Here is a 22,542-nt window from a genome sequence, read left to right as displayed (position 1 = left end):
CAGTGATCACAGATGCTGGGAACAGAGCTGGTGCGCTCTCTGGGTGTCAAGGGGTAGATGTGCTACAGCCACCTTCTCTGCCCTGCTGAATTTAAACCAGTGAAGGAGATTCTGCCCTTCTTTCTCAAACCTCTCAAACAATTACAGGAGTGGATGTAATAATCTTTACCTCTGCAGCTGAGACACAGGACAAAAATACCACTGCCTGTGTGCCTGGCCTGACAGATTGCTGGAAACAGAGCCCTGAACTGGACTACTGAGTCTCCAGAGGCAGCTGGGAGGACAGGCAGCTCCAGGGGTGGCCTGGGTAGGGACAACAAGGAGGCAAAAGCCAGGTGTGACAGATGTATGGGAGTGTCTGAAAGCCTTTTCCTTTTACCCCACTGTCTCCTCATGCCCACTGGCCTGAATCTAAACTGGTTCATCCAGACAAGAGAGAGGCATCTTAGTCCAATGGTAAACACAGAATGCCCCAGCCCCCAACTCTGCTTTGTAAGGGTGTCCACAGACACACCGCTCTGTCTACATGCAGGTGGAGCCCCAGGACAGATATCACTTAAAGGGGGGTGAACATCCAAGAGCCTGACCCAGCTGAGGTTGAGGGAGATGCTGTTACCTGGTTTTCCCCCGGTCCTACAAATGCTGCATTTCAGAAGAGCCCACGAAGCTCTGAGCTGTAGCACTGAGTGTTACAAATGCCCTATGGAGGGAAAGGTTTTCTTATTTGAGGGAAAATCCAAAAACATCTTTTCCTTCCTCTTATTTCCACCTGCCCCAGTTTGCATGCTGTGGCCAGAGGCAGGCTCCCCAGCAGGATGTGGCTCTGCAGTGAGAGTGCAAACACCAGTGCCAAGGTGAGGCACCCTACAAGCACAGCAGTGACCACCAACATGGATAGCAAGAGGGTTTGTGGGGCAGGCAGGACTCTCTCCTGCCACAGAAAGGACACATTTCAGAGACAAGTATTCACTGGAGGGAAAAATAAACTATGGTGAGGCCATTCTGTTCTCAGAAAAAGTGGATTTGCTGTCATGCTGGGTTATCCTTCCCACGCAGGACACTGGCCTGAGCATGGAGCCAGGGTCTCAGCTCCAAGGTGTGCTTGAGTGTGGTGCCCACAGGTCTTGTTCCCAAGCTGATTCTTCACCATGACCCTTGATGTGGTGCTGGGGCTGCTTTGCTGCAGTGCAGTTGTGGGGTGTGTAAATCCATCACCTGTAAAGGCCCTTTGGCTCCCTGCTCAGAGGCAGAGCTCACTGGGGTTTCACACACCATGTTTTCCTGTAAGCACACCCATGGTCTCTGTGTCAGTACTAACCTTGGAGGCTTCTGCAGAAGCAACTGTTGGCATCCTAGAGAGGTTTATAGCACCAGACATGAGCAGCAACCTGTAGGTCCCATTCCTGGGGCTTGGCTGGGCTCAGTGTGCTTGCCTGGGTGTTCAGCTCCTTGGGTTTCCCTGCCAGGCAGCAGCAGCTTGCTGCAAGGGGGACAGTGGGGTAGCAGAGCAATTGGAGCAGGATTTGTGTTACTTACAGGCTCATGCTGTGCAATGATGATCTATGTCTCATCTGGGAATTTGCTTTTCATGATTACACGATGTGCTGATCGCATTTACTTAGTCCAGGAATTTGCTTTCTGCAACAGGGCTTGATGGCTGGGCCAAGCCCTTGGATGAGTTGAAGGAACAATCTTCCAGGCTTCAGATGTGGAGTTTCATCTGGTGTGCAGGGAATCTGCCTGCATGGCTGCTTTGAAACCGTTTCTCATAGGGTCAGTCTGAAGTGCTTTGTCAGCTCTAGTGCTGAAGCAGCAGCTCGTGGCTGGGAGGGCTGGTGCAGCTCCCCACAAGGGTCAGCAGAGCTGAGCTGCTGCCTGCTGATCCATTTTCACTGCAGTGTTCCTGCTTCTCCCCCAGCCAGGGGTTGCAGCTCTGGAGATAGCACTTGTATGTGATTGTGAGGACTGGCAATGGCCGCAGCTCTGAGCTGGGCTTCTGTACTGTTTATGAATAAATGTCAAAACAGTGTCTCATCCTTCTGCTCCAAACAGCAAAACAAAACAAAAAAGTTCCTTTGTATCCAAGAAGAAAATTATTAGCAGGAAACTAAACTGCTGTCTAATTTCAAGTATGAGTATTTTGGTTCCAAACCCTAAAGTTCTCCTGGGATATTGGTTATAAATTTGTCAAATCTGTTATTCCTTTGAAAAGTCTGTGCTCAATCCAGAAGGGGAATTGAGAAGGGAATATAGTGCAAGGAGCCCTATTCTTTGTGTGAAAACAGAATATATCTGAAATATAATTGATAGAAAAGTGACACTGGGTAGAAATGAGCAGCTCACCAGTGAGCCTCACTCACTCAACTGAGTATGGCTTCAGTTACATACATAACATCACTCAGCACAAATCACTGTGCCTCCCTCTTCAGAAGTAAATTGTTGCTGGAGAGGGATGTGTGAATGGCTTCAAAGTGCTCAGGGAATTTCCTCTAAAGCAGGGTGTGACAGTGGCTCCAAGAGATTTGGCATTTCCGTGGTGATTTAGATTGGTTATGAGTGAACACAGACCCCATCAGCCTTTGGATGTGGGTTCCCGCTGCTCAGAATCCTTCCCACAGCCATCTCTTTGCTCTGTGCTGGTGTCCTCACAAACAGGGAAGATTCATTGTCTGCTTAAGCCTGCAGCTATGCCCAGTCCATCCCCCAGCCCAGTCTGCACAACTGCCTTTCCATTCGAAGTCTTTCACACAGCTCCAAGTTTGTCATGTTTAATGTGCAAATCCTCATTCAATGCTGCCTCTGAAACACAAATCCCTATTACTTATGGGGAAAGTAAACATTTACATCTTCAAAAACAGTCCCTGTGGCTTCTTGGAGAATGCCAGCTTCTCTTCCAAGATACAAAAACACTTGTCCTATGTGGCAAATCAGGGTGCCAGACAGAGCTGCCAGACATACAGGCATGTATGAGATGTTGCTTAAAATGCTTTTGCGTGGCTTGGTTTGGGTGACATCTCTTCTGGCCTAGTCATGGTGAGTGTGCAGGGGGAAATGCTCACAGGCAGTAGCACAGGGCAGATTTGCTAAAGGTGCCAGGAGAGAGTTGCCCAGGATGGGCACACCCACCAGTGTATGTACCCAGGGTGTGTGTTTGGGCTCGCATCAGCCTCAGGATGCCCAGAGTGCTGTGTCTTCACAGGCTGTGCCTGGAGGAAGGGGCTGCAGAAAGGAGTCTGACCCACTTGCACCTGTGTGATGGCTTTAAATCAAACCCACTACAACCTGTAAATAAACCTGGTCAGGGCACAGCTTTGCCCACGGGCTTGCAATCCTCTTCACTGTCTGATGGAGGGAACAGTTCCTGGCAGCACCATGGCCTGGCCACCTGCACATTTCCAGGCAGTGCCAGGGCAAGGCTGGGGAGATGGCACAGGCCAGGGATGGCTCCCGGTGGTGAGATTGGCAAATCCATCTTGTGTGGGGTAGAGAAAGGTGTGGGTGTGAGCTGTGCCTTTGGGGCCACAGAACAGCCCCCAGGCACTCTTCATCCAAGCCTTTATTAGCTGACTGGAGGTGGGCAGCGCCTCTCATGTGTGCCTGCAGGGCTTGGAAGGAGCAGTCGCATCCTGCCTCTCCTCCATGAGAAGCAGGGCAGGGTGGCTGCCCCACATCCTGCACTGCAGACACCCTCACCTTGGGAAGGTGCTCAGGGCTCAGGGGCACCTCTCAGCAGAGGTGTGCCAGTCTCACAGCTGCAGTGGCAGCAGGGTGTCCTGCTGGCTGTGAGGATCTGCCCTGCTTGGTGTCCCTGGCAGGAGGGTCCCTAATTCCAAGCAGACTCTCCCTGCAGCACAGGCAACAAAGGAGATCCGGAAATTCCTGAGCTTTGGGAAGTGGGCTTTAATGTAATTAACTGCAACAGAAGAAGAGGTCAGATAATAGGGGCAAAGGTTTCTCTTTAAAATGAAGGAGGATGTAAATGAAACCAGCTGCCCAGGAGTCAGTGCACTGCCTTCATTAAACATGGTACAGTGCTTAGGGTCCTGTGCAGCAAATCATGGATCTTGCCAGAAAACAGTTTTAAATGCAACACCAGAGCTGGAGGTGAGAAGACAGAGACATGTAGCCAGCCCCTGAATTGCCCAAGGGCTCTGGTGCCTGGCACTGTCCCTGTCCGGGAGGCAGTGGGGAGCTGTGTGCAGCCTGGCCTGGCAGCCTGCTCAAGAATAAGGGCATTTCTGACTGGCAACTGTGTCCAGCCCTGCCTCACTACTGTTCTCAGCTCATCTTTGTTCCATGCTACAGATCCATCAAAAGGATGGAGGCCAGGAATTGGGGTGGTTAATTTCCTAGCGCTGGCATAAATTCTTGCCCAGCCCTTGGCTGAGTCCTTCCCCTGCACCACTCTCTGGTTTGGCCATCCCAGGATGTCCCAGTCACACCTCCCTTTGCAAAGTGTGTGATCTCATCCTGGCTTTCTATGGCACAGTCAAATGATGGTTTTAGAAATGGGGCAATGTAGCAGAGGGGGGAGAATTTGTCTCAGTTTTGTATAATAGGCATCCAGAGTATAATAGGACACCCAAAAGGACAGGTCCATGGCCTTTCCCTCAAGATGTATGTCTCATCTGGGATTTAGTAGCTAGATCCATCTTTTTCTTGGCTGACTCTTCTCATCTTCTTGCAGACTGCCTGTTCATAGAGATAGTGGCATCAAACAGGGGGACACAATGGCCCAGCTCTGTATGTAATTGGCCATATCTCTTCTCTCCTGAATTATGAGGAGCAGCATGGTCAGTGCTCATGGTGTGCATGCTGATGTCTCCCAGGCTTCAGGGCCACTGCTGTTGCTGTGCCGTACCCAGAGCCCACTGAAGGAACTGTCAGCCTGTGCTGGACACAAACAGCTTGTCCAGGAGCTGGGTGTGCTCTGCCTCTGCAGAGTCGTGGCTGACAGAGACCCCTGTCCATGCTGGGGAGGGTCTGTCCATTCATCTCCTTGCTGGACTTAGGAGAGCAGGATGAGAGTGCCATGCACCCCAGGGCTGGCCTGGGGAGGTATTTGTCAGTGCTGGATTTCTCTGCAGCTGCTGCTGGCTTTTTTAGAGGTTGAAGACTTGTGACTGTTTTAGGTTGTTGGTTTTGTTTGTTTTATTTTTTTTTTTTAAGTCAAGTGCACTGAGTCATTGTAAATATCAGCAAAGCTGCAGCCTTTACTCCAAGGAATAATCCACGCCTAATGAGCTCTTCTCTTGCTTTAAAGGCCTGACAGTTGTTTGCATTTTGTGGATTTCTATACTGACAGTTAAAGTTACCAAAAGGAAGTGCCTTAACTCAATGAGATGAAGCCTACAGCTGGCAACCCATTCCTGAGTAGCCAGGTATCAGCACAGACCTCAGTTCCTCTCTCTTCTTCACAAGCCTTGTACAACTGGTGCCATTTTCCCTTTTTCCTAGTCTGAGGAGGATGAAACTACCTGTTGGCAACTGAGGACCTCCTAGGTAGATTTGCAAGAGATCCTTGTCTGTTTTCCTGAAGCCTATAATTGTCTTCATGCTCTGCTTACACACCCAAAGCTGAAGTGTTCCCCTCTTAATGCCACCAGGAAATATGCCTCCAAGATTTCCTGATACTGAGGCAGGAATACTGATACTTTATTTCTGCCCTTTGTGCTCTACCAGTCTCTATCTCTTTGGGTTGGTAATGAAGGTGTCAAAAAGTAAGTGTCACCATGGCATGTATTCCAGAGTATTTCTCTTCCCTGTAGGGTCTGGGCTGTGCTGGGTGCAGCAGCACCTCCCCAGGTGATTTCTGGGGTTCAGAAATCTCTCCCCTTGGCAGTGGAGCTGCATGTCAGAGCACACCTCGTGCTTGGGTGAGGTGAGGAGGAGGTGCAAGCTTGTCTTTGCTCTCTGAGGGGTTTATCCTGGGCTCTGGGACCATACTGGCCAAGGAGCTAAACCCTGCAGAAAGCCTGGTGCACTGGAGGGTCATACACAGACTGAGGTCTATCTAACTCCATCTTCTTCCTGTGAATAGAGCCCTTTTTTATGTCTTTCAGCCAGTTTTCAGCCCAGGTGATGGGGTTTTTAGTGCACAGCAGTCTGAAAAAGTAATTTCTGCTCAGTTTTTAAGTGCGGTGCTAAACTCCAAACATCTGCCATCCCCAGAGAACGCTGCTTTGTAATTTTGTCTTAAAAAGTAATCTGAGTAAACCCCACCACTGCCTGCTGTTCACAGATCTGCTCTCCTCCCAGCAGCCAGTGGTTGGATAGTGGGTAAGTGATCTGAGTGATTTTGAACATTTCCTAAACTCTCCCTGGAGATTATCTCTGCCCCTAGCACCTTCCAGTCACCGTGGGTGTGCAGAAATGCCTCATGCCTCCTTACCCAGTCACACAACGCTGGGGTGCCTGGCATGTTCCTGTGCTTGGCTGGGGACACAGCTGGGACTGCAGGCCTGGGGGAGGGCTGACACAGGAGGTTCTTCTCGTTGAATGCATTTGCAAGTTGAGCCTGTAACAGAATTCTGCTTTGGGACAGTTAGGGACTTGGAGCAGTGAGACACAAAATCCTCTCCAAGCACTCATGCATGCTGCACATGTGCCAGGTGCTCTGTCAGAGGCTGAGTTAGCCCACGGCATCCTTTGGGGATGCTCCTGCATTCCAGTACCCAGGTGAATCAGCCACTACAACTGCTGCAGGTGCTCACTGCTGCAGATGAGATGCATGTCAGGGAGAAAGCAGCCCTGGAAAGGTGAATCCACCTTTCCTCAGAGCTCAGGTCTTTAGCTTGTCATGCATCCCAGCACCCACAGCTGCATCGAGGTCTGCAGGGAGGGAGAGGGCTCTGTGCAACTGTGGTGAAATCCGAGTGCATGAAGTTCCAATGAGGGATCAGAGGCAATGAGTCAGCCCCACTAGCCCCAGCCAGAGCTGCTGCTGTTCCTGGGAACCTCCATCCCCCCAAAGTGGCTCTGACATTCTCTGGGGCTTGCTGGCCTGAGTGGCTGATACACAATGCAGATTTCGGAGGAGAAGGTTCATAAAGTTTCTCTTGCAAAGCCTGTTTATCAGAAAAAGGGCTGGCCCAGGGGTATGCCAGTGCATGCTGCAGCAGGCATCCTGCTCCCTGCAAGACTGGCAGGAGCCTCTGGGAGATGTACAAGGGCTGCCATTTCCCTTTGCATGGAGGAGAGGTGACAGCCCAAGACTCTCCCTCAGGAGGAGCAGGTTGGGATTCCCTCCTGACACAGGATGTGTGCAGCCAGGACAGAATATTTCACCTTATGTCCCAGAGCCAGGAGACAGCAGTGAGACATTTCAGAGCCTTCCTCTCACACTTAGAGACAGATGATTCACATTGTTATGGGCAGCACTGTAGCTGTACTTCATAAAATCAAGCACATGGAGAGCAGGAATCAGCCCCCTGGATGGGAAACACTCCCTGGCATTCCTAGGCCAGAAGGTATTTCTGTGAGAGCAGGACTTCCTCTGCTGCTAACAGCCACAACTCTCTTGACAGAGGGATTCAGCTGGGGATTTTTCTGGAAGAGCAAGCAAGGAAGGTGTAGGTTGTGCAAGAGGGCTGCAAAGCCTTTGCAGGTGGCATTTTGCTCCCAGCCTTTAGAATACTACCCCCAGAGTTTCACCAGCAAAAGTTAAGAAATCACAAAACTTCCCATGGCTCCTGAAGTGCAGGATGCTCAGTGTTTAGGGTGTGTCCACCTTACATCCTGTTTTGGAGACTGAAATCTGCCAGACTGAGCATCTGCCAGACAGGCATGGCCAGAGGGCCAGGACAGGACAGGGTACAAGCAGGAACTCCTAGAGCAAAGGAAGCATCCTGGTATGGGGCAGCAGCAGAACAGGAGGACATGGTTTAGGGACAGAGACACTTCCAGCTTCTGACCTTGTCTTCTTATTTCCCTTCCAGTTACTACATAGATGGTCGAGTGGCCAAGGTGACAGACTTCCTGAAAACACGGCTGTTAGACACTCTGTCAGACCAGATCAGGAAAATCCAGAAGGTGAGCAAGGCAAAGGGTCTGCAGGGCTGAGGGGACAGCGTGGCTGCAGGGCCTGGCTGGGGCACAGCTCGTGGCCAGGGCTCAGCATCCACAGCTCCCAGGGCAGCTGGGCTGGGGCAGGGAGGGAGAGTGGCTGCTCTGCTCCCAGGGAAAGTGCAGCCAGCCCTGTTCAGGGCAGGGGTGAAACACCAGGCAGCACCAAGCCTAGCCCCAGGGTGGAGTGTGTGCTGGGCTGTGAGGGAAGTGCCCACAGGCTGCAACACAGCATGGGCTGTGGAGATGTGCTGGGACACAGGGCAGCAGAAAACACCATGCAGTGCAAGGCCCTGCCAAGGCAGCTACTGGCTTGAGGCTCCCATCTGTCTGTAATGAGGGTGAAACTGAGCCTGCTCCCCAGAACAAGGAGAGGAGGGAGCAGCCAGGTAGTACCAAACCTCCCTGAGCACAGCCAGTGCCATGTGTGCTCAGGAGGGGCTCCTACCACCACATCTTACTCACAGTGTGGCTGGGAATGTTGTTTGCAAAGCAGTGACAGTTGCATTCCCAGAGTGATTCTCACTGGTGGAGAACTGTGACCATTATGAACTAGTGTCCTTTTTCCCTGATAATCATGCTTTGACTGTGTCAGAAAACCCAGCTGTTGCTGGCCTGTGGTGTCAGAGTCCATGGCTGGCTTGTGAGTGCTCTTTCCTCCCTGTCCAGGGGATCCAGCTCACATTTCTAACAATGGGATACATGGCAGGGGCTCTACAGGGTCCCCCTGCTTTGGCTGATAGAGGGGCCAGGGCTGAGACTGACACACTCAGCTGTCAGTCCTGGAAGAAATAAGGAACACCTAGTGAGTGAAAAAGGCCTTAGGGACTAGAGGAGATGTCCATCCATCTGTCTTTTCTAGGTTTTCAAATCTTACCACTCACCACAATGTCTCACTTGTAATTCCTGCAGGGAGAAACCATAGAATGAGTAAACAACTCAAAGAGGCCCTGGGAAAGGGGATGAGAGGGTCAGTGCCGCAAAGCTGGAGGAGAGAAGCTCCTTGCTGAGCCCTCTGGCACAAGCTGGGAGTCATCCATGTGTGTGGATGATACTCCTGCTGTGGGGGAGGCATGGCACAGTGGAATCACAGTGGGACAAGCAAGAGGCACCAGCTGACCCAGCCCCCACAGGTACAATGCCCTGCCAAAAGTAGTGACATGTATCCCACCCCTGCTGCAGGTTGGAACCTGCTGGGAACGGAGTGGGAATCCATCCACTCCCAGAGCAGAAGCAGCCAGGAGCTGCCCTTGGTGCAGTTTAGGGGAACCCTCACACCCAAGGGCCAGAATTTGGTGTGCACAGGGTAGGGCTGGGGAAGGCTCTCCTGGGAATGCCAGTGAGGCTGAGCAAAAGCACAGCACTGGGTGCTAATGGCCTCCAGCTTGGCTCTGAGTCCCTGCATCCTGCTGGGGCTGATTAGAGCAGCTGGACTTGTCCACTTGCCTGTTTTATTGCTTCCTCTCCGGCCGGGAAGGTGGCGGGCTTAGATAATTACAGGCAGGATGCCAACACCTCTGGGGCTTCAGGCAGGGCTGCCGGCTCTCACAGGCTGTGAGTGGGCGGCCGCCCAGAGCTGGCCTATTTAACATCTTTGAGGGATCCCAGTCCATCCAGCACATTCCAGCGCTCCTCGCTAACAGGGCAGGATCCATCAGGCTGCTCAGAGCATTCCTGGGTTTGCAGACATCTGGTCTTGGGAGCTTGTCACCCAGCCTGGAGAAGTGCGACGGCAGGAGAGGGGACAGGGTGTGGTGCCGAAGGGTCTCGGGCTGGGAGAAGGCAGCTCTGGCCAGCTGAGCATCCCACAGGTGTCTGCGCTGCTGAGGGGTGGGCCAGCATGCTCAGACCTGCATGTCCCACCTGTGCCATGGACCCCTCAGGTGCCAAAGCAGCCCCTGCTCAGCTGTGGCACTGACTGTCCCATTGGGGCTCAGGAACTACCCACGGCTGGCAGCCACCTTGACAGGGGTACGGCGAGCTAAGGTGACATGAGAGGGCAGTGTGTGGGACAGAGTGCATGGGGACACCACAGGGGAAGAGCAGGATCTGGGACTGGGAACATGAGAGTACGTTTGGGAGCAGCTCCAGAAGATGCGAGTGGACGTGTTGGCAGTGGAAGGAAAGGTGAGGAATGGTGTCCCCCCACCCAGCCAAGGTAAGGACACAGAGGGACATGCCATGGCCAGGCAGGCACTGACTGTCCAGCAGCAGCACCACCAAAGGTCTGCACAGGTCTTCCCATGAGACAGGAGATGTCTGGCTTGGCTTTAAGTCACAGGTGCAGCAGAGTAATTTTGGTTGCTTTTGTCTCTCACGCAGGTAGTGAACACGTACACACCAGGGAAGAAGATCTGGCTGGAAGGTGTTGGCATGACCTCAGCTGGAGGCATGAACAACCTCTCTGACTCATACGCAGCTGGGTTCCTGTGAGTGACACTGGCTTGGCACCCCAGGGCACTGCCACCCCGTGGGCTCTGCAGGCTGAGGTGCTGCAAAGGCACTGCAGCTGGAAGAGGGCAAGCTCCAGGCCCAGAGACCCCTTCAGTACTCCCTGGCAGCCTGAATATTGTTAAATTCTCCATTTCATACCTATTAGCACTCCTCAGCTCTGCTTTCCATTTTCTGTCCTTTGAAGAGACCATTCCTGGCTCCTGGGGCTTGTCCACTGGCACAGCCCCATGGCCTGGACATCCTGCTGCAAAGTGCCAGTCCAGATCTTCAGAGCTGGCTGTGATCATGAAAGATGGAGGAAGATTATCTAAGCTTTGCAGGGAAGCACAGGGACGTGCCTGGGCTATCAGGGCTGTGGCGGGCTGTAAGAATTGAAGATCTTGCCCAGGGAGTGTGAGAAGACAGGCCAGTGCAAAGGTCTGCTCTGCTCTGCTCAGACAGAGGGGGCAGAGTGCTGGCAGGCTGGGGGAGCATCTCTGGGCAGAGGGCTGAGATATTGGGGTGCACACAGGGGCTAAGGCACAGGTTTGGGACGCACACAGGGGAAGACACATGCAGACTTTCTGGGACAGGGATAGTGGGAGCCAGTTCATAACATCACCAGGAGGCTTCAGCTCAGGTGCTGGAGCAGGGATCAGGTTGTATGCATGAGAGCAGCTGTGCCACCGGGACCAGGCAGTCGTCCCCATGTGTTCATATGTGACATGGTGCCCCCTGTCCCCCCATGGTGCCCTGGCTCTGTTCCCTCTGTCCCCAGGTGGCTGAACACGCTGGGGCTGCTGGCCAGCCAGGGCATCGACGTGGTGGTGCGCCACTCCTTCCTCGACCACGGCCACAACCACCTGGTGGACCAGAACTTCAACCCCTTGCCGGTAGGTCTGCCCAGGGCTGTCGTGCTGCTGCTGGCTTCTCCCTGCACGTTTGGGGGGATTCTCTCCTTGTGGCCTCTCTGAACTCTGCTGGGAAATGAATTTTCCAGGTCTGTTCCTGACAGTGCTAATTGGAGATGTTGCTTCATGTCAAGTGCAACATGCTGGAGGCAGATGGGAGAGCGATACCTCTGTAGCTGAAATTTTGTCTGATGCCCCAGGGCTGCAGCACAGGAAGGAGGCTGGTACCACTGAGGGGCACCAGGGCAGGCTGGAGATTTGGAGGGGTGGATGGGGTGCTGGCCGAGGGAAGCCAGGCTGGAGCTTCAGCACATGATTTCAGACTTCTAGAAACCAAGGTGAAAGCTCCACAGTGAGCAGTGATCCCATCAGTGCCCCACGACATCCCTCACTCCTCAGCAACACCTGGGCAGAGGGGAACTCCCAGAACACATGGTGCTCATAAGGAAACCATATGAAAAATCCTGTTAAAAGCAGCAGGTTTCCTTTTCCTCTGGGGGTTAGTAAATATACTGCCTTGCAAGCAGAGAGCCTGGCAGAGCAGCTGGGTGCTCTGCATCTCTCCTAGAAGGGATTTATTGGTCCATGACCCAGCAGACACTGCCAGCAGGCTGGGGATCCCTGTTGGAGATGTGCACAACCCTGACACTGTGAGCCTGCCCTTGGTGCTGTGCTGGGATCTCAGGGGTGGATGCAGGGGAGCAAAGTCTGAGGGAGCTGCATGTCAGCCAGCTCTGCCTGCTCAGGCAATGAAAACAGCACCCTGAGCATCAGACTGGCTCCAGAGAGCAAACCAGTGAGCAGGAGAGTGTGGTCATGCCTCTGCTGCTTTGGGTATCTCCTGGGGCACCTTGGTGTGTTCCCACATGCAGCCTTCCAGCAAACACACCTGCCAGCTCTGGGGCCCAGCCCAGGGGGCTTTGAGCTTTGTCTGAAATGAACCTGAGCTCAAAGCTCGATGGATTTCTCCTGAAGAGCCTGGATTTCCCTGACCAAGCCACATCACCCCCTTTCCCAGGGCTTCAGGGCCCCTGGACTGATCCTGGCTCGATGGGTGCAGGCCAGCTCCTGCCTGCTGGGTGCACAAGGGTGTGGCCAGCTCTGCTGGCACAGAGGGGCACAGGGTGTCTATGGCCAGCTCTACTGGCACAGCAGGGCACAGGGTGCCCATTGCCAGCTTTCCTGGCACAGCAGGGCAGAGGGTGCCCATGGCTAGCTCTCCTGGCACAGCAGGGCAGCAGCCCCAGATATCAGCTGGAAAAGGAATGCAGTTCAGAAGGGGATTAGAGCCAGGGAAGGAGTTAGAGGAATAAACCCCAGGCTGTTAAACAAAATGGAAGACTTTAACTTGGATTTTGCTGTTGTTTTAAAGATAAGTCTCCCAATAAGTGAGGTGCCAGTTGCTGTCGTGATTGTTTACTCACTCTCCCATGTTCGTCAGCGCCGATCCCACATCCCACCACTGTGCTCCTGCACAAACTCAGGCAGGTGCTTCCACAACCCCTTTCCCTCCACTCCTGCGCTATAAAAGAGCCACGGACAGGTGAAAACCCACAAAGGGTTTAAAAAAGCTGCAAGCACCGTAAAGCCCGGCAAGACCGGGCAGTGACCCGCTCGGCGGGACGGCGGCTGCTCTTTTCCCGTGGGAGCTGTCAGGAGATAAAAGCCGCTGGCTGTACCTGTGCGGGGCCTGCGCTGTGAAATACAATCTGCTCATTAGCTGCCATGACAAAGAGGTTTCCGCACGCCGGCTGGGCGTGAGGCAGCTCTCAGCTGCCTGCTGAGAGAAGGGCTGCAACGCCAGGGCATCAATCACAGCTCCTCGGGGAGCTGGGAGCCAGGCCTGGGCTCCCCAGAGCCGCCCTTGCACCTCCTTCTCCTCCCTGCCCCTGCTGATGCCTGCTTGTCCAATAAGAGGATGGTCTCAGGTGGCAGCAGGCACCGAAGCTTTGCAGTGAAATTAGGAAGATGCTCACATCTCTGCTGGGCTTCCCATACTCAGCTGACTCACAAGCTAAGCGGCATCTTGTGCCTTTTTGGGACGTCTTGCAAGAGATGTGGTCCTTGTGTGCTCCTCCGGGTCCTTCACCCATGGAAGGGCAGCTTGAGTGCCCATTCTGGTTGCCAGAATTGCCTGTCCACTGTCTCTCTGAGCTCAAGTGTTTTACTGCCTTGTTATTTTTGAGATAACATTTTCATGTATGGTTGGAGTGCTTTTTCTTGCTGAGTGATTGGAGCAGTCAGCTGTATAATAGTCAGAGAAGCCCTTCAAATAAAGCCTTATGCAGGTACATCAGTCTGCCTGCCTGTACTTAAACCTGTACATGTGTGGGAGTAAGGAGTGCAGGGAAGGAGGGCAGGAGCAGCACTAATATTTGCTCGTCACAGGGCAGTGCCTTTGAAATGCTGATCCAGCATACAGTACCTCTAGGATCATTTCAGGCATGCAACGTGCATACTCTATCTCTCTTTCCTTAATATCTCTCTGAAACAGTCCAGAGGGAAGCAATACATTTATTTCACCCCAGGCAGACATGAGATTTCTCTTCAGATTCTTACAGAATGTTAAAGACGTTTTTCAGTGCTCTTCCACGTGGTACTCACCTCTTTTTTATCCATCCTTAGTATTGATTTCTGCTCCTTTAATGTAAAATGCTGTAAGGTTATATATCTATGCAGAGAAAAAACTTGGGCATATTTCTAGGCAGGGCTTGAGGAACACAAACCCCATGGAAAAGCCAAAGCTGGAAACCAGACTTCCATTTCCTGTGGCTCCTCATGGACCTTTGTCTAATGACTCTGGGCAGGGAGATACTGAGTTCAGTAGACACTTAAAGTTCTTTTCTGCATACAAGATTCATATGCAGGATGAGAAAGTCCAGGAGGGATCAAGGGTGGATGGACAGCAGGGGCTGCCTGCTCAGCTGTGGTGGTAGAAGACAATATGATATTGCCTGTGAATTGATGGTGTCCTTGGGAAAGCATCACAGCAGTGCGAAGGTCTGTGCCCAATGGTGCTGTGATCAGATGCTTGGATGCTGCGGGTGATTTTTCACCTCCCTGGCTTTGCCCAAAGGCACTGAGGAGAACTCAATGGGAAAGAACATCACGGTCTGTCCTGCAGAAGGGAGGACCCTGGGCTCATATCAGGTCTGTCTGACCTGTCCCGAGCACACGGACACGGTTGGGCTCCCTCAGTTTCGGGGCCCAAGGAGGCAAGGGGCCCTCGGTGAAGTGCCAGGAGCGGGAGCGGGTCCCCGTGCGTTCTCCGCCTGCTGCACGTACTCGCTCCCCGGTGCGCTCATTAGCGGAGCTGCCTTGGCAGGAGGCGCCGCTAATTGCAGCGAAGGGTCCCGGCCGTCCCCCGGTCTGTCCCTCTCCCGCCCCTGCGCTCCCCTGGCCAGGCCTGCGGGGGCAGGGTCCTCGCCCAGCTGTGCCCGTCCCCACCCCGGGGACCAGCGGGGTTCAGCCCTGCTGCTGCACCCGCCCCTCTGCACATCCCTCAGTGCCACCGCGCTGAGCCGAGCACCTGGGCAGGAGCGTGGCTGCTGCTCCCCACAGGGACCCTCGGCTCCGGGTCACTGTCTGGGACCGTGTGCCATGCAGGCAGAGGCACGGGCCCAAGTCTGGGAGTGACAAAGGGTGGGGAGAGGGAGCAGGTTCAATGGAGCTTGCACACACACGGAAGCTGTTCCTGAGGACTGTAAATCTGTGCGCGGGCGTCTGGCACCCCCATCTGCCCTACACGCTAGAGCACTGACTCTGGTGGGAGCGATGCCTGCAGACAGGGAAGGGATGGGAGAGGCAGGGATTGGCAGGAACTGTTGTTAGAGGATGTTTGCTCTGGCCACAGATGGGAGGGATGAAGTCCCGGGCAGTTCTGGTGTGCACTGGGGAAAAGCTCTCCCATGCATTGTCAAGCTAAAGCATGGTCTGCTGAAGGGCAGAGTAGAAATAGTGCCCTGTGGAAGTCTTCCAATGAGCCTTGGCACAACTGCCTGGAGCAGGTTTGAGCAGAGCATCCACTCCACCACCCTGTCCTTTCTGTCATGTCTCAGGGACTGAGGCACTGTCTGCTTTCTGCACCCCTTCTCTTTCTAGGAGGTCCAGGTTAGCTCTGAGGATTGTTGTATCCATTAATGAGACAGATTTAGAGCAGCTAAACTCTGCTTGCTGTCACAGTGGGTTAAGGGGCCTTTCCCTCTTGGTGCACTCTGAAGTGCATATTCATGGACTCTCAAATGGATCAAAGCCATGCCTAGCAGCTCTGGCACCCACCCACTGGAGCTACAAGACATGTGCAGAGCTGGAGCTGGCCTGTTCCTCCTGCACGGGAGTCTGGGGCAGAAACAAAATCCATCTGGGACTGGCAGCAGCAGCTTGGTCTTGCAAGGATGGACACAGCCACGCCTCACATCTCCAGAGGCACCATGGTGGTGCTAAACCTGCCCAGCTTGGTCACAGAGCCAGCCCAGGGCTGTGGACGAGGTGGGACAGAAAGACCATTCCCAGAGTGGATTGGTGCTCTGGAAGAACAGGAAACAGAAGAATTGCATTTGGTTTCCAAGCCCTCTGATCTGGCAATTCCGCTCCCTTCCTGTAGCCTGCATGGCCTGGACCCTGTTAGGGAGAGGTGATGACAAAAGAGAGATTTGGCTGTTCCTCCATCTGCTCAGATCCCAAGAAGGTGGGGAAGCCACAGGCTGGAGGCAGGCTGTGCTGGGCAGTAGGCAGGGGTCACATCCTACCCAGCACTCTCCTGTTTGCTGGGCAGGCTGTCCCCTCGGTACCACCGATGCCTGGCAGCAATTCCTGTGGCTGCCACTCCCACTGTAGGAATTCTGCTGCATACCACTTGCTTGAGGAAGCTGCAGGAAGATGTAAAGGCATAAGGCAACGCAGGAAAGAGTTGTGTGAGATGAAGTGTTTGCAGCCGTTAGAGCAGGAAGGAAGAGGATCAGCACAGGGAAAGCAGCAGATACCCAGGCAGAGACGTCAGCAGCTTCAGAGGACTGGTGGTGGGGCACTGCTGGGATGTGGCCTCAGCAAAAAAGGGATTGGTCAGCATCAGCTGACCTTTCATGGGCAGTGGTGTCTGGATCAAAGCAAAGGTCTGTCCTGCCCAGCAGGGGCAGAGCAGAGGGAAGAGGCAAGGGGCCCCTTGGGCAGCATGTCTGTGTGCTGCCTCCTCCTCCCCTGCTGGTGCCTCTGGCAGGTCAGTCCACTTGAAGCCCCCTTGTTTGGGGCTAGAAGAAGCCTTGTCCCCATTCACAGACCATCTCTGGAGTGTCCCCTGTGGTGCTCACCCACAGACTCCCCAGTACAGCAGCAAATGTTATAGGGACTGCTCAGTTCTCCACAACCTCCACACACAAAACAGCAAACAGATCATGTCCCTGAGGGTGGGGGCATGAGAGCTCATGAAGGCAGCACTAGTGTCTGAAGCTGATAATTTTGACTTCAGAAAATGTTGTTCCCTTTGGGATGAGGCCCTGCCCCACTCTGCTTGTCACAGGACCTTGCAAAGGGTTTGGCTGAGAAAACCTTGAACTCTCACTTAAGAAGCACATAAAACTCAGGGATAATGTTAAAAGCAGTATTATCCAGCCTTGCTGGAGGAACAAGCAGCTATGGCTTGAACAGGATGTAAGGACCTCCGTGGGGAGAAAGCTTTGGATGCTGAGAATCTCTTTAATCTAGTGGAAAAAGCAAGAACAAGAACCACTGGTTGGAAGCTGAAGCCAGACAAATTCAAGACAAAAATAAGGAGTGGGGCTGTTAACAGTGTGGATATGTAAGTGCTGGAACAGGCTCCCTGGGAAGTGGCAGCTTCTCCATCCCTCCAGATCTTCACAACCACAATCACTACTTTTCTGTAGGATGCTTTTGTCAAAAACAAGCCATCAGGCTCAACAAAGGGATAAAAGAGCAAAGCCGTCTGTCCTGTGGTGTTCAGACCAGCCAGCTCTTATCTCCACACAGGTTGCTTGGACTGTGGAAAAATGCAGATGGAGGTGCAGGACTGCAGCTCTCTGTAAACAGGCTGCTGAAACTCGAGTGTGCATAAGGCACAGGGGAAGAACTTGGGCAGCTTCAGAAGCAGGAAGAAGCAATAAAAAGTGGAATAGGGTGAGCAGCAGCCAGCTGATGCTGCTGGTGACTTGGGAACATAAAGCCATGCCCTGGCAGCTCAGCCAGAGGAGGTTGTGCACCACAGGCTCACAGCCTACTCGTTTGAAATTCAGCTGCCTTTGTTGGTTACAGTTCCCAGGAGACTGAAGGGCTCTTTTACTCTGGTTTTCTGGTTATGGAAACATCTCACACGTGGAGAGCACAGAGCTGAACAAATTCAGGTGGGCAGCAGAGCTGCTTTGCTGTCTCTAGGAGAGAGTGCAAGTATAACTCCTGCCCTTCTCATGATGGCTCTGCAGACAGGAGGGTCTGGCTAACAGCTCTGCCTCAGAGCCTGCCTAATCAACCTTGTTTCCAAAAGCTAAAGTCTTTAAAACTTCTGCAAAGAAGTAAACTGTGCCAAGAGATCACGTAGGACCCTCTGGTCTTTCCCTCTCTAGTGGAAAACTTGTATGTCTTCACTGTCCCCATGGGGCTCAGAAGGTGAGGCTCCGTTCTGCACATCAGCTCACTCAACACAAGCTCCCCTCCTGCCCACAAATCAGGGATCCCAGACAGGAGAGCTCCTGAGGCACAGGAAGGCTCTGCCTTCAGGTGCTCCTCACCTGCAGTACTGCTTGATGGCTCTGCAAAGCATTTAAACCAAGAAAGATCCCTCGATTCTCATGGGACTAATAACAAACCAGATTCCTCCCTGCTATCCCTCCTCTACTGCTACAGCTGTATTGCTCAGCCCTCACAACAAGAGTCTTCTGTGACTCCAAAAGACAAATCCTTTCTGCAGTTTCACTGGTTGGACAAACCTGTCTCCCTGGGCCTGGTTGAGGCTGCCCCTGACAGGATGTCCAGCACCACACTGCACATCTTTGCAAGGGGTATGTGGGCACTGCCAGCCGGGGGAACTTGCTTGCCCAGGGTGTGCCACATGGCAGCGGGTGCCAACTGCTGTCAGGGCTGAGGAAGAGGTCCCTGCTCAGTGGAAAAGACACCCTGGTTGCAGCTGGGTTTCAAGAACAACTATTTCCCAAGCTGGTACCATTGAACAGGAGCTGGTAGCTCTGGGAAGCCCAGCAGCCCTGGCATGGTTTTGGCTGGGCTTCACTCATGCCAGAGGAAAGAGCAGCCCTGGAGCACCAGCCCAGCTAGGGAAAGTGTCTGCCCTCAGTAGGTTTGTTTCAGTCATGCTAGGTGTGTGTGTGTAATTTGTCATCCAAGTGCTTGGTGTCACCAGGCCCTGGTAATTTATTGCAAATAACATGATTTGGGCCCCTCACACAAGCGAATTTGCGATGATGCGAAAAGCTGCAGCTGTCCTCAGTGCTTCCCTGCAGTGAGCTGAAGAGCTCAAGTGCCTTGAGGCCAGTGCTGATGTCTCCTGTTCAAACCCTGGGTCATTTTTCTGGCCCTCCTTTGAACTCTCTCTGGTATTTTCACATCCTTCTTGAAACTGAGACTTTGGAGCTAGCTTTGCCAGCAAGGCGAGGTAAAAGCACTGCTCCCCCCTCATCTCCTGCAGATGTTGGAGGGACACAGTGGTTCCTGCACTGCCCTGGAGGCACTGACTGTGCTGAAATACTGCACATTCACCCTAAATCACTGCTGACTATCTTACCCATCCCATGGCACCTGCATGGTTTTCCTCAGAAAAGCTGTGTACCCTTAGCTGGGCCAGAGGCTCCATCTTCCCAGCACCACCTGCCGTGCCTGGAGCAGCAGCGGGGCCAGAGCCCCATCCTGCAGAACAGCAGGCGAGGGCCTGAGCCTGCCCTTTCCCTTCCCACAACCCTGCTTCATTTACCACACACCTCCCAGCTCCTGCAGCGGATGAGAGGGGGCCCACACAGCCTCAGCTCCCTCCCCGGGGCCTGGGGCCCATCCTGTGTGCAGTGCGAGGCCGTGCCCTGCGGGAAAAAGCAGTGTGTGGTGACGTAATTAAGGCTGCATCACTTATGCATGTGTATAGGACCTGAGCATTTCCTCTTTCTTGAGCTTGGCTTCCCCATGCTCTACAGGAGGCTTTAAAATGGGGAAAATACCTCTGGGAAGCTGAGCACCCTCAGCAGTCCCAAAAGGCAGTGTGCCACAAATAGAGACAAAGAGCAGGGGAGAGTTCTGATGTGCTCCAGCTCTGTGTAGAGAGTGGGGGAAGAGCCTGCTCCAGAGACATCACCAGCCTGTGAGCATCAGCTGGAGCTGGTGCGCAGGTCCACAGCACGGCTGTGTGTTGGTCCATGGGTATGTGCAAGGGCGCTCATGCTGCTCCCCATGGTCTGCAACCCAACCAAGATCTGAGCTCCTTTAGAGGGTACCCGTGTCTCTCAGTATGGGCAATGAATTCCTCCCTTAATTTCTTTCCTGGAAACATCCATGCCATTATGGCTTGGAGTGCACAAAAAGAGCTCACCCAATGCAGACAATCTGGCACATAACATTTTCACCCCAACAGCCAAAATTTCACCAGGCTGCAAGCAGGGGAGCCAGCCTTTCCTGCCCACGCCCTCAGTGAGTAGGGGGGGCTGTTGTGCTGCTGACTGTCCCCTCTGCCCCCCAGGACTACTGGCTGTCCCTGCTTTACAAGCGCCTCATTGGTCCCAAGGTGCTGGCGATCCACGTGGCCGGCCTGCAGAGGAAGCCCCGGCCCGGCAGAGTCTTCCGCGACAAGCTCCGCATCTACGCGCACTGCACCAGCTACCACAAGTGAGCGGAGCGAGGAGGGCTCAGGGTCACAGGGTGGGATCAGTGGCACCCACAGGAGGTGGGGGCAACAAGGACACGCTGGTGCAGGTCGGCTTCCCAGGATGCTCGCTCAGGTCCTGCTCCTCACTCTGGCCGCTGTCACAGTGCAGTGCGGGAATGGCGATGCCTCCGATGAAAGTGGTGGCGAGCCCGCGCCTGGGAACGGGGCCGGTGGTGCCGGTGCCGCCGGGCAGCGGAGATCAAGGGAGTGGATTTCACACGAGGGGCCCCGCTCGCTCGCTCGGGTTACCCGGGCCGGGCTGCTGGGGAGCCTGGCCTGGTTATTGTTTCTCTGATAAGGTCTTTGAAAGCACCTCAGCGAGCCGGGGGGGCGGCCACCTCCTCCGCGGACACAAGTTGCTATTGTGGAGGAGGAGAGACTGTTTCTTTACACAGTCCAGATGCTTTCAACATGCCTCCAGCTCGGTAGGAAACCTTGTCTAGTAACTGACAGGTGCAAAGTGCTTTATAGCCTTTGTTTGGGGCTGCCCGATTAGGCAGGGACAAAGGATCAGTGTCTGGACCTGTCTGTCAGGTGCCTGGGGTGGCGGGGGCAGACGCACAGAGCTCCCCTCCATTCTCAGCCTCCTCCTTGCAAGGTTTGGGGGGCTGGGGCCGTCCTGGGACTGACACTCTGTCCTTGGCCACCTCCTCTCTGGAGTGGCAGTGTCCTCTTGTGCCGTGTCACTGCTGGCTGAAGAGGGGGGTCGAAAGGTGTCGCCTCAGAACCAGGCTTCATGATGGGAAGGTGGCATCTCCCCGTGAAGGGACAGCAGGACATGATGTGAATCTGGATGCCTGTGCGAGGCCAGTTCTTACAGAGACCCCCAAGCCCCTTCCTGGAGGCGATGCTCCCTGAGGACATGGCAGTGCAGCCCTCACTTCCCACTCTCCCTTTTGCAGTCACAACTATGTCCGGGGATCCATCACCCTTTACATCATCAACCTACACCGCTCCCGGAAGAAAATAAAGCTGGCAGGGACGCTGCGGGACAAGATTGTCCACCAGTACCTGCTGCAGCCCTATGGCAAGGACGGGCTGCACTCCAAGTAAGTTTGATGCTGGTGGCTGGGACTACCACCACTGTCGCACCCTCAGTGCCACTGCGCTGACCCTCTCCTGGTCCCACAGGTCGGTCCAGCTCAACGGGCAGCCGCTGGCCATGGTGGATGACGGGACTCTCCCCGAGCTGAAGCCTCGCCCTCTGCGGGCCGGCCGCACCCTGGTCATCCCCCCGCTGACTATGAGCTTCTACGTGGTGAAGAATGTGAACGCGCTGGCCTGTCGGTACCGATAGCCTGCGGCGCACCAGGGACTCGCCAGCCCCGCTCCTGCCCCTGAGCACTGCCCAGGTCACGCTGCCTCCTCGGCAGCCCACGCAGCCTCGCCGTGGGGCCGTGCTGGGCAGCTCCACGCCGTGCCCTCATCCTCACCCCCAGGATGTCCTCCCCCGTGGGACCATCCTGCCCTGTGACCGCAGAGCTCCACGTGCCCTGGCCACCATCCCGCCAGAGCAGTGCGACAGCCAATTTGCAGGGCCTGCCATCCTCCGTCCTGTGAGCTGCGAGAAGCACCCGGGCCATGATGCCCACTGGCTGCAGGGAAGGTCGGGGTGCTGAGCCCCGGTATATCCCGGGACAAACATCCTCCCCGACCCCCTGGTCCCGCTACCCCTCGGGACGACCCCTGCAGCAACCGGACCCCCTCCCCGGCGGCGGGCAGTGCTCCGGAGCAGCAAGCGCATGGAAGCAGCTCCCTCTGCTGCCGCCGGGATGCCGCCAGCCGGCCTGGCCCGCCGGGGGATGCACCGGGCGGGGCGGGGCGGGGCAGGGGAGGGAGCGCCGGGGGCCGCCCCGGGCGGGCGAGCTCGGGCTCCGCGGCGGGAAATGTTGATAATTAAATTATACGTCCCGGAGCGGCGGGCCGAGATCGTGTCCTGCCCGGGAGAGTGGCGGTGTCGCGGGCAGGAGCTGCTGCGACGCGCCCAGGCGCTACCGGAGGTGTAATAAAGTTGGGCTCTCAACCGCGCCGGCGTCTTCTGTCCGCCGCGGACCGGGCCGGGCTGGGCGGGCGGGACCGGTGCTGCTGTCACACGGTGCAGCGCCGCGGTCGCACGGTGCCGCTGTCACAAGTGCGGTGCCGGGGTCGCACGGTGCGGTGCTGGGGTCACACGGTGCTAGGGTCACACGGTGCCGCTATCACACGGTGCTAGGGTCGCACGGTGCCAGGGTCACAGGGTGCCGCTGTCACACGGTGCGGTGCCAG

The 22,542-nt window shown here is 54.7% G+C and overlaps 1 protein-coding gene across 2 annotated transcripts in view; it reads left to right on the top strand.

Moving 5' to 3' along the window:
• Positions 1 to 22,303, top strand: part of HPSE2 (heparanase 2 (inactive)) — a 105,515-nt gene extending 83,212 nt beyond the window's left edge. For both annotated transcript variants that reach the window (XM_064716406.1, XM_064716407.1), the window contains 6 exons: positions 7,938 to 8,031; positions 10,387 to 10,493; positions 11,276 to 11,390; positions 20,092 to 20,237; positions 21,180 to 21,326; positions 21,409 to 22,303. In XM_064716406.1, coding sequence (XP_064572476.1) covers positions 7,938 to 8,031; positions 10,387 to 10,493; positions 11,276 to 11,390; positions 20,092 to 20,237; positions 21,180 to 21,326; positions 21,409 to 21,574 — 775 coding nt within the window. In that variant the 3' untranslated portion in view covers positions 21,575 to 22,303. The remainder of the gene's footprint in view (positions 1 to 7,937; positions 8,032 to 10,386; positions 10,494 to 11,275; positions 11,391 to 20,091; positions 20,238 to 21,179; positions 21,327 to 21,408) is intronic.
• Positions 22,304 to 22,542: the final 239 nt, after the last annotated feature.

The sequence above is a fragment of the Zonotrichia leucophrys genome, chromosome 6, assembly GCF_028769735.1.
Source record: "Zonotrichia leucophrys gambelii isolate GWCS_2022_RI chromosome 6, RI_Zleu_2.0, whole genome shotgun sequence".
Lineage (NCBI taxonomy): Eukaryota > Metazoa > Chordata > Aves > Passeriformes > Passerellidae > Zonotrichia > Zonotrichia leucophrys.
Note: the sequence above shows the minus strand (reverse complement) of the source record. Positions and strands in the feature narration are given on the sequence as shown.